This window comes from Cetorhinus maximus, chromosome 14 (genome assembly GCF_964194155.1).
Source record: "Cetorhinus maximus chromosome 14, sCetMax3.hap1.1, whole genome shotgun sequence".
Taxonomy (NCBI): Eukaryota; Metazoa; Chordata; class Chondrichthyes; order Lamniformes; family Cetorhinidae; genus Cetorhinus; species Cetorhinus maximus.
In genome coordinates, this window is record NC_135892.1 from 83,889,404 (window position 1) to 83,905,097 (window position 15,694).

Sequence of the window (15,694 nt, forward strand, 5' to 3'; positions counted from 1 at the left end):
TCTAGCTGGAAGAGGGGCAGCAACATCACCAATCCAGTTTGGGAGGAGTTAGCAGAGGTGGTCAGTGCCAACACTGCCCACAAGAGGTTGGCCATCCAGTGCTGAAAGCAGATGAACGATTTCATCCGTCCTGCCAGGGTAAGTCAACCATCTCATCACTCTAAACTCATACATTCACAAGCCCATCACATATCCACTGGCATCCCACTCACTGACAGCTCAAGGGACATCACCATTCACTCTCTTACACACACCCTCACATCTCCATTTGGCCTTATCTCCTCTGGAGATCACCTCCTCATCCTGTCCATGGCTCCACTCCGTACATACACAAGCACACCTGGCATCTTTCTCATATGGCCAGGCATACACCTTGTTCACAATCTCTTCACCTATCTCTATGCAGGACAAGATTGGGTACAATATAAAGGGGGTCCCAGGCCGGGGGTGGAGTGCCGGACATCAAGGTCCTCATTCCTTCGAAGAATGCACGTTAGAGCTGACTGGACAGGACGTGGACCGTTCCTGCAGCGATGCGAGGTCAGCGCCAAGCATCCAAGTGAAGATCATGCACCAAATCATCCCTCTGACAATTCAACTGTGAGTCCACTGTTCTGTGTACCGCAGCAGCCACGCACTAATAATCTCCACATTCTCTCATAGGCATATCTGCCACGTCGCCCTCAGGCAACCTTGGCCCTGACTCCAACACCAACAGCGCCTCAGATGAGGAACCTGAGGACAGCACCCTGGAATACCCGTAACAGTACTCACCCACACCCTCCACCAGTGCAGCACATAGTTGGCCTCCAACAAAGAGTGTGTAGTCAAGAAGGGTGTGGGGCAGCTTGATCTCAATCCAGCTTCCCCTTCTCGAGGAGTCTGCAAGGGGCCCTCGAGCACCCATGGGTAGGAGGTTTAGTGGGTGCATACCTGGGGCCATCCACCCAGGTGACTCCAGGAGTATCAGGCCCATCTGAATCCCCTCTTCCTGTGGCCCCAACAGCTCCAGTCCCACAGGCCGAGGAGAGTGCCACTTCCACGTAGCAGGATCCTGAAAGCAGGCCGGGGCGCTCCAGGTCTCAGCCCTCCAGAGAATGCCCGCCAAGATCATCACAGTAGCAGTCAGCGGGCTGCCTCCACCTCTGCTGTGGATGTCCAGGGAGCAGCAAGACGTAGCGGCAGGGTTAGGAAGGTTAAGAAGATGCAGTTACACATTCTGGGCGGGGGTGTTAATCACTTGTACATAATGTTCACTAATGTAAATAAACTCCCAAGAATGTCTCCCTGCCTTGTTCTGATGAGCAGTCATGTCATTCAGATTTTAAATCTTGGTCCCTGCACAAGATAAAGGCAGGTGTTTCAGTCTAGGGCCTCTTCCCTGTGCCTTCTGCAACCTTCCCAGCACATTGATGATGCACCTTCACAGTGACTTGACACATCAGTCATGCCTGCATCTCGATGGGGCTTATCATTGCTGCCAGAATGTCCTGGGCCGGCGGCTAGAGTTCTGTCATTCTCTTTGTGTGCTCTCAGCACCTTTGAGGTGCAGCATCTCATCAGCATCTGTGTCTGGTGACAGTGTGGTCCTGAAGGGTTCAGCTCACGAAGGATGCCATATGATCAGGAGAAGCTAAAGTTTCTCCGCTGCTTCTCCATTATATGACTCTGTTCACAGAGCGCAAGTGAGCTGCCATCAGCCAGACAGGAGTCATACATTCACACAAGCTAAGTGAGGATCTATGGAGTGTCCCCACTGCATGTTGTCATCATCCTCCTGGAATAAAGGGACGTTGGGTATCCGCTGCGCCTCCATGACAGGAGCCTTATCACAAAGGGTATGTGTGCTGCCATCAGCCAGACAGGAGTCAAACGTTCATAGATGCAATGTGAGACCCATGGCGTCTCCTCACTGCATGTCATCATCATCATCCTCCATGAATCTAGCAGCTATGAAGGCCTCCCGAGCACGCCTGCCTTGTCTGGCCAGTGCAATGGTCTCATTGCTGTCATCCCCGCCTTTGAGGACCTCCTCACCCTCATCCTCACTGAATTCCTCCTCATCGAAGGAAAGGTCCAGCTCCTCCATCTCCTCTCCCCATTGCAGTGTTAGGTTATGAAAGGCGCAGCAGGCGACGACAATGCATGACACCTTCAGTGGACTGTATTGCAGGGTTCCATCAGACCAGTCCAGGCACCAGAACCTCATTTTCAACATTCCAATGGTCTGCTCCACCAAGATGCGAGTCGCAGCGTGAGCCTTCGCTCTGCTACACTCTGAGGCTACCGCACAGGTGTTATCAGCCATGTCCTCTGCGGGTAACCCTTGTCCCTGAGGAGGCATCCTGTGGCCTCTCTGGAGCCTGAAAGATGTCACAGATCTGTGACCTACTTAGAATGTGGGAGTCATGGACACGCCCTGGAGACCGTGCGCAGACCTTAAGAGTGCATTTATGGTGGTTGCACACCAGCTGAACATTCAGCAAGTGGAAGCCCTTGGATTGGCGTAGTTGACCACTTGTTGCCATGGAGGTCTGATGAAGGGGCCTTCAGGCTTAACCAAATGAGGTTACTCGAGTGCAGTCGATGGCACCCTGTACCTATGGGAAACCCGAGATCTGGGCAAATCCCAGCAGTCCAGCTTCCTGATCCTGGTTCAAATACACAAAGTTCTGTGCCTTCGTGAATATGGCACCCATGACCTCACAGAATGCATTTGTGGGTGGAGGCTTGCAATATCCCACAGAGGTCACCTATGGAGCTTTGAAAGGACCCACTGGCATCACTTTCACGGCCATGGGCAGTGGATGCCCTCCATGTCCACGCGATGCCAAATCCTGCAGCAGCTGGTAGATGTGACTGACCAGTTCCCTGGAAATGCGCAGTCTTTGGCAACAATGGTTTTCGGTCATCTACAGGAATGACAAGTGCCATCTATAGACCCTGGGTCTAGCTAGGCACCGACCAGCGACGACTCGCTGTGGCTCTTCAGCAGCGTGCGCAGGAGTCTCAGTTGTCCCTTCTTCTTGAGGGTGCTGTTCCTCCTTCTGCCCAGCCAGGTGTTTCTGTCACTCTCTCCTCCTTCGTCTCCGCTTTCTGTAAGCCATGAGGCATACAGCTAGGTCACCAGGCTCCATGCTCCTGATATACTCCTCCTGCAGGATGGAAGAGAGACACACATGGTTAGCATGGGTGTACTAAGAACCTCATTTGGTTAAGCCTGAAGTCCCCTTCATGCATCCCAGAGGGCGCTGAGAGTTTAGTGCGCTGCATGGCTGCATGAAACCCCACCACCTCCGCCCCCACTCCACCTGACTGATTGGCGGCAGCTTTGCCCACTGGACTGCATCCTGTGCTCTAAGCTCAGGAATTCTCCTAAACTGCACTGCAAGGCGTTAGTTTGAACATGGGGGAGACTGGTTCAAACCTAAATGATGACATTGAAAGGGGCTGTGAGCGCCTCCACCAGTGATTCTCCATGGTCAACATTCGCGATGAGATTGTACATAATGCCCAGTCATCCAGTTGTTCTGCAGTTCACCAAAAAGCTCATTAGTTTGCAGTCTGTGCCTGAGGGGTGAAAAGGTCTGCAACAATCGGCAGCACTTTCATACCTCTGCGTCGCTTGAGTGGGATGATAAACTGGAGACCCAACTTCAAGTATATCAATGTGTACGCACCTGAACTGTCTCAGCTGCAGATGAATAGTCACTTAATACGAGGTTTCCCTAATACGTGGCCGCTTCCCCCACCGCTACTCGCACATGCTTGTGTACTACCATCAACCACAGTGCAGCCCTTGCCCGCCCTCCCTCCCAACTCGCCCCAAACACAGTGCAGCCCTTGCCCCGGCACCACACTGTCAGCCAGGTGGGAAAAAGCAACTTGCCTCTGGCTTGCCTGAATGCACGGTGCCTCAACCTTGAGGTCCAACAGATGACCCTTGTTAGCACTGCGCAACGTTAGTGTGCACTCACCTCCAAGTTCCCCTCAAAGTGCAGCTCGCCAGATGCACGCTCTTGTGAAACATGCAAATCAGGCCAACACGCCCAGGTGATCCAGCTTGGAGGGATGATTCCAACGAGCAGGGCTTATAATGATATGTAGATATATTAAAATGAAGCTCCAGCCACCGGCAGCTGGAATGGCAGCCAGCCATTGACGGGCAGAGCAGACGATCGCAAACTGGTTTCATGACGTCACGAAACTCATTTTTGGCCTTCCCGCCATATTGTCCACTCACGCCCGCCATGACGCCTGACGCCAAGAGGCACGGAATATTCCAACCTGTGCCTTCTATACTCATGTGATCACTGACTAAGAAAGATCTACTACTGTCAATTGTCCCGTTTAGACCAGCTCTCCACTTCTGCGTATTGCTATCTCCAGAAACTCAATTGTGAACAGTAATGTGAACCTAGGGCCAATTCTTCACTGCCCTCACCCATTCCTAACAAGGTTCTCATTCTCAAAATGAGCATTTCATCAAGTAGTCAGAGTAATCCCAGCAACATAAATGCTATTCATTTTCAATCGTATCTGTAAATTAATAAAGGATGCGCCTGATACAATTTTCCTGCTTCCAAAGTACAAAGCTTTGTTATTTCACATGTAGCCAAACAAAAGGAAAACTCTCAGTAATTGAGGTGCTATAATTAGGTACCGCAAAAAGACAAACCGCTGAATCCAACAATAATGTTACTTAAGAATTTTGACAATTTAAACAAATATCTAGCACATCTAGCATTAAGGACATTTTGAATTGGGGTGATTAAAAAACAGAAATGCCACACACAGCAAAATGTTGTGAGACATCAAAAAAAAAATGCTCCATGTAGCAATATGCATCCATTTTGCAGTAAGCAGCATCAATATCATAACTTGTCTCAGTTTTTGGTCAGGCAGATACCAGACATGCACAGAAAGTAATTCTGCTTTAAACCACTCCAAACCACTGTGTAATCAGCAAATGCAGAGCTCCTATTTGCCTAATAATTAGCCCATTTTCTCTCCTCAAACTAACATACCTGATTTATTTAAGTCCAGAAAATTTGGTGAAAGCAGGCAATAGCTGAAGCTTAAGGATCCCTCATTTCCCCTGTCCTCAAGTATGTGCTGGAGTTTAACCTGCTAAAACTGCACAATTTACTAGTACAGAGTGCTGGCAAACTTCCCATTGCTTCACTGCCAGGACTCCCTACTTGCAAATGCAATAACTTGCAGGGTTATCTGGAGCCGAATGGGAGGACTGAAAATTGTTTGGACACATTTTGTATGATACACATGGGCTGCAACAATTCAAGAAGGCATCTCACCACCACCTTCTCAAGGGCAATGAGGGATGGGCAATAAGTGCTGGCCTAGCCAGTGATGCCCACATCCCATGAATGAATAAAAAAGAACTAAACCGTCAGTTGGATTTTTCAATCACTTAAGAATAAAAAGACTAAAGCACTCTTTTATCAATTGCTGCGTGGTTTATGAATTTCAGTGCCGATGCGATACCAGCTACGTAGGCCATACATTCCAACAACTAGCAGATCATATCAAAAGCACATCCCTTCAGCTATTCACAATAGGCAGAGTACTGATTGTATTCAACCAGTCCATGCTTGCAAAACTCAAAACATAATATCTAACATTAGTTTCGGTTCGGCAATTGGACAGCACTTGCTAAAGAACCGTGAGTGTGCTAAGGATTACACCAAGTTAAGATTATCAATTGGGCTCTCAATGTGGCTCACTTATGCTTGCTAGAAGCTACATGCGTTCATATACAGGGACCTGTCATCTGCAGATAAAAGGAACATGTCCAGGCATGGCAGCTTTTTGAAATAAACAAAAGCATGGGGGAACAATAGTTCTCTGATGCATTCTCTTTGGCAACGCCTTGACCAGAGTCGACCTGCCAACCAATCAGCACCCTTTTTTCGTGCAGTATAAATTGTTGCTCCCTTTGATATTTGGCATTCTTGGGTCTGTCCTGATGAATGCAAGATGAAAAGCTTTGACAGTACGTCTCTTTTTTCAGCAATACTCAGGAACAATTTATATTTTGTCCATATTAGTCTGTATTTCCCAGCACTGCTCTTCAAGACCATTCTTAATCTTTCCAGTAATGAATAGTTATTTGAGAAGTATTTCAATAAAAGTCCACCATAAATCCAGAATCACCTGCAGAAACCAACAATTTAACATGAGGTGTTACCTCAATATTAAATAGATTCTTTGCTGTACATACCTGTTCATGCTTATGAACCAAAGCCTGCTTTATCAGGCTAATAGGTATCAGTTGGTTCCATGCAAATTCGTCAGCAGTGCTCCACAATCCTTGAGCTCTAGCTGCTCTCAAGCAAGTCATCAGTGCTCCAAGAGCACCTCTGCTGTTGAAAGGCCCTAAAGCAAACAGAACAGGGATTTATTTTAGACTCAGAAATTTTTAACAACTAGCCTAATGTTGAAGTATATTTCTCCAAGTCACAAATCAGCAACATAAAACTTGCTTTTATTAACAGTTACTCTTTATGTGGGGGTTCTGCAGTTAGAAAATGCACATAAATCATATGCATTTCATATTGGAGAGAAAAGGAGCAGCACTGATACCCCCTAGCCAACGTGCCAGAAAGCCCCAGCCCAACATTGTGCAGGATGAAATAATGTGCAAAACTTAAAATGATGCAGTTTTTGTTTGGAAGTAGCAAATTAAACATTGGATAAAAAATAATGTAAAGATCGGTAGAAATAAGTTCAATATTAACATTGTTGCATATAAAAACAGTTATGTACAATGTGCAAATCTTTCATTTACAAATTACACATCTTAGTAAAAACATTCATACAGTTTCCTTTTTTTTAAAAAAAGTATATATTTTAAGATACTCAAACAGAATACTAACAAAAAATGTAAAAGCATTATTAACAAATTATGGATACCTAAGCAGATTGACTCCCTGGACAAGGTTTGTTCGTGTGATGAATATCCAATTTTTAGAATAGGCATTTTGAACCTTTGACTAGTGACAGTTCTGTGCTGCCATTTTAAATGATGTGGAATCATCATCACCTATCTTTATCCTACAGTGACTATACTATTAATTATTTATTATTTTCAGTGTTTGCCACTTTTGATTTCAGCAACCCAAATTGTGACTCGTTTTCCAATTGGAGTTTTCAGTCTCCCACTGATGCTGTATTTCATGGGCAAGACCAGGACACTCCAATGTTACATCTGCTCCTCTTTGGAATTGTGGAATTTACAGAGGATGGATTGGAAAGACTAAGCAAAGCTCAGGTATTTTTCTTTTAAAAAAAAGACTTTCAGTGACAACCCGAAAGAACAAACTACAAAGTTTGGCACCAGACTAACATCATAACTTTCAGTTATGAAGTTTTTTATACATAAAAAGATTTCTGTATTAATTTCTTTTGTTCACCCTGATATGCAAGTAAGATCTCGAAAACCAGACTACACATTCCTGAAATAGGGAAAAAAAAATCCTACCAATACTTCTCGGTTATCAATTTCAACCAGAAAATAATTATCTAGTTTCTAAACAATTAAATATTGTCTTTCAAGCCCTGCTTATCATAGCCTGAAAAATATCAACATCTCTTCAATCAACCAGATCTAATCATCTTTTCCATAGTTGAGGTTCTTTAATATTCAACAATGAGGCCTTGTCTTGAAAAAAAATTATTGCATTAACATTCAAAATCTTCAAAAAGTTAAATATTAGAAGATTGATCAACTCGGTATCTAATACCACACTCTGAATGGTTAAGATAAAATTATTTTTCACAGCCATTAGGCAATGAGAGCAAGATTTTGCCCAACATATTTTAAACAGTACATTTATCAGACAAAGAGAACAAACATGCATCATTAATAAAATAAAATGGACAAAGAGCTTTTCTTCACAGCATCACTGACATAACTGAATAAAAATAGTCTCCACTGATACCCTCAAGGCCATACATACAATAACTACAATACCTTTCACATTGCCAGAAGTCCAGGACTTTTCAATGGAAAAGAGATTAAATGGCTTCCTTCTATGCTGCAACCATTCTATAATTCTATTCTATTGAACAGGGAGTAATGATTTGGCAAAAGATTTAGCAGAGGTGATGAAAGAGCAATGTCGAAGTTGTAGTTTTTGGAGCCTTTGAAAGCAGAGAGAAATGAAGCAAAGCAGACAGATTTAGGAAGGGAGTTACAAAGCAGGTGGCTGCACAGCTGAAGGTGCCATTGTGAATGGTGGACTAGATGAAGGGAAAAGGTGCAAGGAATGAAGTAAATAAACAGTAGCTCAGCTCAAAATAGTGTAAGCTGGAACAGGTTAAGAAAGCAGAAGAAAGCTCCTCCATTCGTGTCGCAACTTTCATGACCTCATGACATCCTAAAGCACTTTACAGCTAATTAAGTGGCTTTTGAAGTAGTTAGTTGTAATATAGGGAAGCATGGCAGCCAATTTGTGCATAGGAAAGTTTCACAAACAGCAAAAAATGATCAAATAATCTATTTCAGTGATGTAGGTGGAGACCTAAATAATAATTATGACACTGGGTTGAAGTCCCCTTCTATTCATTCAATAATGCATTTTATGTCACCTTAGGAGGGCTGACAGTAACTCGGTTTAACAACTGTTACGATCCTTGGCCAGGCCCCAAATTTTGGTACAATTTGGTTTGGGACCAGTAATGTTTTGTGTAAAGTAGACAATGTTTGAGATCCCAGGTACTTGCAAAGAGAATAAGGCTACAGGATTCCACAGTTTTAAACAAACAAAGTAAACTTTACTATACAAAGTCAGAAAAGTAAAGCAATTTGCAATATCTATCTTACACTCTAACATTCAGAATTAACCTGGGGTACATGTGAATTAACAGGCAAACTGTGGTTGAACACACTACACTGCATAGTAAATGGCAAATGCAACCAAGACAGGTCCCATGGATTTCTCAGCAACCCTGCAAGATGTCAATATCCACCGTGAGTTACATAATCTTGTTAAAGCTCTGTCTCCCTCACGATGGATCTGAAGTCTTCACTCTCAAAGATCTAGTCTCCGAATTCCCTCCAAAAATCGCTCCAACTCTGACGGCCTCAGCAACTGCTCACCTCCTGATGGTTTAATATCTTTTCCTGAGACCACGTTCACTGGCTTCCCGAGGCTGCACTCCAGCACCAACTCACAGGCACAACACCAGCTTTTTCAGCCACATCGACCAACAGCCCACAGCATAGAGTCACCAACCTTCTGTTGCCTTTTCAGCTCTCCAGGGCATCCTGCGAGCCCTCACTACTTGGAGCCTGTCAACCACAGCATTTGTACTGCTTGGAGCCTCTTTCTTTGCCCTTCTCCCCAGTGGTTTCTACCGGTGCTCTCCTCCTCGTGGTGGCTTCTTCCACGGTTCGCTCTCTCTCTCTCTATGACCTCTTCCTGTCCCCTCTCCCTATTCCCTTTACTGTCTGAAACTGAATCAGATTGTTTGTAACTTTAGTATCATATCTGACTGGAAGATGAGCTTCCCAGCACTTATCTGTGCCGTCACCAAGACTGCCTATCTCCACCTCTATAACAGCACCCAATTCTGCTCCTACTTCAGCTCATTTGCTACTAAAACCCTCATGCATGCCTTTGTTACCCCTAGACTTGACTAATGTAATCCACACTTAGCCAGCTTCCCACATTCTACCCTTCATAAACTTGAAGTAATCCAAAACTCTGCTGCCTGTGTCCTAACTTGCAAAAAGCTCCATTCACCCATCACCCCTGCACTTGCTGACCTACACTGACTCCCAGTTAAAGCAAGCCTTAATTTTAAAATCCTCATCCTTGTTTTCAATTCCCTTCATGTCCTCGCTCCTTTCTATGTCTGCTTTCTCCTACAGCCTCACAACCCTCCAAGATATCTGCTCTCCTCTATTCTGATCTCTTGAGCATTCCCGATTTTAATTATTCCACCATTGGTCACTGTACCTTCAGCTGCTAAGGCCCTAAGCTCCTAAACATCTCTGTCTCTCTAACTTGCTTTCCTCCTTTTAAGGCATTCCTTAAAACCTAACACTTTGACCAAACTTTCGGTCATCTGGCCTAGTATCTCTGTTAAAATTTAGTATTTTCACCTTGGCATTTCTTCCATTGTAATATTAGTTAAAATAAACAATATACAAAGACTAAAATTGAAAATTTTAAGATGAATCAAAATATATTTACAAAAGAATTAGACTTCTTGTATTACAGTTATCCAAATCTGCCCAAAAACAAGAGGAGCCAAAAATTGGCCGCACAGTTGAAAACGAGAATTGTAGTAGACTGCAGGAAGTTAGCAATGGACAGGTCAGGTGGGCAGAAAGGTGGCAAATTGAATTCAACCTAGAGAAATGTTAGGTGATGCATTTGGGGAGGTCAAAAAAGGCAAAGGAGTACACAATAAATGGGAGGATACTGAGAGGTAGAGAGGAAGTGAGGGATCTTGGAGTAAATGTCTACAGATCCTTGAAGGTAGCAGGAAGGTTGATAAGGTGGTTAAGGCGGCATATGGAACTCCTTCATTTATTAGCCAGGCACAGAATAAATGAGCAGTGAGGTTATGCTGGAACATTAGTTAGGCCACAACTTGCGTACCGTGTGCAGTTCTGGTCACCTCATTGCAGAAAGGATGTAATTGTATTAGAGATGGTACAAAGGAGATTTACGAGGATGTTGCCAGGACTGGAAAATTATAGCTATGAAAGATGGATAGGCTAGGGTTCTTCTCCTTGGAACAGAGGAAGCTGAGGGGAGTTTTGATTGAGATATTCAAAATTGTGAGGGGCCTGGATAGAGTGAGTGGGAAGGGCCTATTTACTTTAACAGAGAGGCCAGTGACTCAAGGACATAGATTTAAAGTGATTGGTAGAAAGATCAGAGGGGAGATGAGGAAATATTTTTTCACCCAGAGGGTGGTGAAGGTCAAGAACTCACTGCCTGTAAGAGTAGTAGTGGCAGAAACTTTCAACTCATTTGAAAGGTGTCTAGATATGCACCTCAAGTGCTGTGACCATCAGACCTACAGACTAAATGCTGGAAAGTGGAATTAAGCTGAGTGGCTCATTTTTCGGCAGGTACAAACACAGTGGGCCAAGTGGCCTCTTTCTGTGCTGTAACCTTCTATGATTCTATGAGTTTATTCTCCATTTCAAGTGTTTGTTCAGGTTTTGGCACAACAATAAATATTAGGAGGTAAGCAAGATTGCAGATTAGTGCTTCTAAAATAAATTTATAATTTGAAAACTCCAGCAGTAAATCTACAGGATAATAGACAACAAACAATCGCAAATCATTCAACCAGACTAAATGTCATTGCTATTGTTCCGCTCTCCTACTCACCAATGTTGCTGGCCTTGTCAGAAGACTGAAGCTCTTTGATCATATAAGTCAGGCTGTCAGGATTGCATTTCAATAGTTTGGGAAGATAGTATTCAATAAGGTAAGTTGTTCGGCTGGGTTTTTCCTCACACAATGTCGCAAGAAATGGAGATACCCAAATTTCATGCCACTGTTTAATCCAATTATTAGACTGGGATGAAGACATCAACTGATTCTTATGACTCACAAACATTTTTTCCAATAGATCACTTGCATATGTTGCTAGAGATTGCTCAAGCATTACCCCTAGAACTTGTTTTGGAACAGAGTCATCCACAGTTAGTATATATTCAGTCCCCAGATATTCCACTAAACAACTGAGTGAGGTGTATTTTCCTTTGATGTGCCATTCCAGACTCAACAAGCTGTGTGTCATATTTAAGAAGAAAGGATCTGTCATTCCACAGGAACCATCAATGGTCTTCTGGTGAATTTTTAAAATGTTTTTGAATATAGTTTTAGTCTGATGTCTCACACCATCCAAAGGATGTTCCCAATGTGTCCATATGTATTCCAGCAGCTTCTGAATCGCTTCAGAGTTTCCATTCAGAGAATTTTTCAGATACTGAGAGCACGAGTCTGAATGGAGGGCATCTAGTGCAGAAGTGGTCCAAAGACTCAGAATCCTGGAAACTGACATTGCCATACTTGATTCCTTTAAGCTGAAACAAGAATAAAGCAGGGGTACAACATACCCAATTCATCATAAGAAATTTTAACATCCAGGAGGCTTGTTAAAACAAGCAGAAAGCCAATAAATCTGCAACTGAGGAGCCTATTTTCTTGTCTTTAATACCCAGCATATGCTAGTTCATGAACTGGGAAGAGTGATGAGAACCAGAATGCTGTGTGTCCACCTCTGTTGCGTACAGCATACACCTCTGATCTGTCACTGAGAAAGCTTCTGCTTGAAATGGTAGCAGACTGCTACATCTTTTGCCAGCCTTTATGCCAAGTCCATGTCACTTCGGAACAAAACCCACATATAACAAGCTTCCAGGTGTGGAGCAGTACACAGGTCAGTTTATAGGAATGGCACAAGTTTTGGCACCATTTCTGGATAGCTTTGCTTTTTTCCCCTCCCTCTTGCCTCCTTATGAACCTCTGTACCAACAGTGTATTTTTGTTTTGTCCCTGTCACACTTGTTGGCAGTAAAAGGTTTTCTAAAGGAGTTTCTTATCTCAGGTGCTTGGAAAAAAAGGACAACTGAGAGGATGTCAGGCAGATCGGGCTGCATGTGAAGTGCTCTATGTTCATATGATGGCAGTTCATTTGTAGGTATTGTCATATCTATCTGGTAACGACTACAGGAATGGTCTTCACATGGTCCTGACCTGCAGAAAGCCAGGTGCAATGCATGCCAACCGACAAAATGCTACATACTTCTCACATATATTTCAGGGCTAGCACAGCTAATGCTACGTGTGTCAGCTGAAAACCTGTTCCTATCTTGTTCCAGGCATGCTGCAGTACAGATCAAATAGGGGTCGGGTACTGGACTGCTACGTCACTGACATCCAGACATAAGCCTGAACATAAAGTTCATTTCCATTGAGTTTTTTGCCTCACATCTTAAACCCTTGACCCTTCAACCTGGGCAAAATCTGCTAATGGATGAAGATTAAGCTTTCTTAAAATGCTTTTTTTCTTGTTTCCCTCAGTAACATTTCTCGTTGCTGTACAGCCCCTCACCACAAAAATTCATTTGTGCACATCTGAAGCTGAATTGATGAATAATTATAAAAGTGCACTTATGAGCAAATCTGAATACTTATCAGTCTGGCAGGGATAAACCCATTTTTAACTATTTGGGCCTCACTCACACCACTACATAACAATCAGCTCCAAGATGTCTGACAAAACAAGGCAAAATTAACTGTGAAGTCTTGTGTACATGCACATTCATTCACATTTTGTACCCTTTAAATAGGGGACAATAACTTATGCACCACATACTCAGGATTTTGTTGTATGTTTCCTTGCAAAAAATATCATATTTTGTTTGAAAACTAGATCAAACTGAATGTATTCTTCCAGGAGCTACACTTGAACATTTAAGCTGAGGTACATGCTAATGTTTTCCTCCTCGATTGGAATAGAAGAATAAAGAATTTAAAAAAGCCAATGATTTGAGCCAGGGTTTGGTATTGCAATAAACATGGATATCAAAATATTGAGTTGAGCTTTGACTGGAAGGGTGAATTTGAATCACAATACTGACTGATTTTTAAAATTAGATTTTCATTGGAGGTTCATCAATTTCAGCTGGATCTTCTGGGGAACGATAGGAGAAACTGCAAAACATTTCTCAGGTAGGACTCCTGGTGCATTAACCAAGGATGAGCTGTGACAAGTTCAGTCCAGACCTTGGCAATCCTAAACTTTAGATTTAGTAGGGTTTCTGCGGACGAGTGGAGAAAGACAACAAAATAAATTGCCTACATATGGGAAAAATGTGATTACTCAACTTCAAATCAGAATAAATGAACTAGTGAGACTTAAAATGGATCATTTACCATGAACCAATTATAAATTCACAGCAAATGTTCACAAGGCTTTAAATTAGACTATGGGTTTGTTGAAGTTCAAACTCTAGCCAAATTATTGAAAACTGGGCTTCAAAAATAGATTTAAAAAAAATACATATTTAGAATTGCCTTGGTATTTTGGCATATTTTAAAATAAGTAGGAGAATAATGCATTAAATTTGGAGTGAAAAGTAGCAATTATTTCAAAGAACTTCAAGAAACCCCACAAAAAAATTTGAATACAAGCTGCTTGCACATTTTGCGAACTATATAAAGACAGCTAATGGAATTCATTAACATGACAATATTGCCATTACATTGTCCATTGCTTTGCATTAGACTAATACAGTTTCTATTAGCTTGAAATGCTATTTCTGTTTGTTCTCTGGTCAGCTAGCAAGAACTATGCCTTCTCAATTAAGGTAACAATCAATTATGGTACAAAATAGAACCTAGGACAGATGAAAGCCTGTTACCACAAAAAAAGTAACCAGCTTCAATGATTGCAGCCGCTGCAATATGGCTTTTGATACAAAAAACCACTCTGCTGTTTTAACGCATCAAATAATATTTAATTATGGACAATTAACTTATATCATCTCTAACATAGTAAAATATCCCAAGATGCTTTAGAGAAGCATCACACAAAATTTGACATTGAGCTACAAGGACATTAGCGCAGATGACCAAAAGTTTGGTTAAACAGGAAGGTGCTGAGGAGTGTCATAAAGGAGGAAGGAGTCGCAGGGAGGTAGCAAGGTGTAATGAAGGGATTCCAGAGGATAAGGCCTTGTCAGCTGAAGGCACAGCACCAATGGTGATACAATTAATCTCAGGGATGCTCAGGTCAGAAGTGGAGAAGCACAGATATCTCGGAGGATTGCAGCGTTGGAGGAGATTACAGATATAGGGAGGGATGAGGCCATGGGCGGGGAGGATCTGAAAACAAGGATGAGAATTTTAAAATTGAGATGCTGCTTAACCAGCAGGCAATGTAGCTCCGCGAGTACTGGGGTGATGGGTGAATGGAACTTGCTGCAAGCTAGGACACATGGGCAGCAAAGTATTGGATGAGCTGAAGTTTATGGAAGGTAGAAAGTGCAAAGCTGGCTAGTGTTGTAGTCAAGTCTAGAGGTAACAAAGGCATGGGGTATTTTCAGTAGCAATTGAGGTAAGGCAGAAGTGGGGTCAGGCTATGTTACAGAGGTAGAAATAGCAGTCTTAGTGATGGCGAAGACATAGCTTTTCCATTATTTTTAAGTCTCAGTTACCAGTCTTTGCCAAGGCTAAAGGAGAAAGGGATTAGATAGCACTCCCAGAATTTCACCAATAAATTGGCACATATGTTTTGTTAATAAAAGGAGCCTTGTAAATCCAAAAACACATATGAATAGTGCTTGACTTTAGAAAACAAATGATCTACCTGTTGCTTACCGTGTGTTAAGTGACAAGAGAACAGTCAATATGCCTAATAGTAGATGTTCACCACTATCTCTCATTCTTCCACTTCTCCAGTCCAACATTGCCAGAGACCCCTGGCTTAGGAAAAGAACTGCATCATCAGGAGGTACAGCATTGTAAAGTTGCCCGCAACTCTGAATTAACCATCCTGGTACATCATGAGCTCTTTGCATGGAGTTAAAAAGCAGATCAAAAACCTTCAAAAAAGAAAAGATGTGGCTCAATTAAGATATAAAAATCAACAGGCTATTGAAAAAAATATTGGGTCAATCTTGCTTGAGTAGGGCATT

At 42.8% G+C, this 15,694-nt stretch overlaps 1 protein-coding gene across 2 annotated transcripts in view; it reads right to left on the reverse strand.

Moving 5' to 3' along the window:
• Window positions 1-15,694, reverse strand: part of thada (THADA armadillo repeat containing) — a 423,827-nt gene that overhangs the window by 392,542 nt on the left and 15,591 nt on the right. For both annotated transcript variants that reach the window (XM_078557163.1, XM_078557162.1), the window contains exons 9-11: window positions 15,378-15,601; window positions 11,376-12,076; window positions 6,242-6,396 (exon numbers count right to left, since the gene is read on the reverse strand). In XM_078557163.1, the coding sequence (XP_078413289.1) occupies window positions 6,242-6,396; window positions 11,376-12,076; window positions 15,378-15,601 (1,080 nt within the window). The remainder of the gene's footprint in view (window positions 1-6,241; window positions 6,397-11,375; window positions 12,077-15,377; window positions 15,602-15,694) is intronic.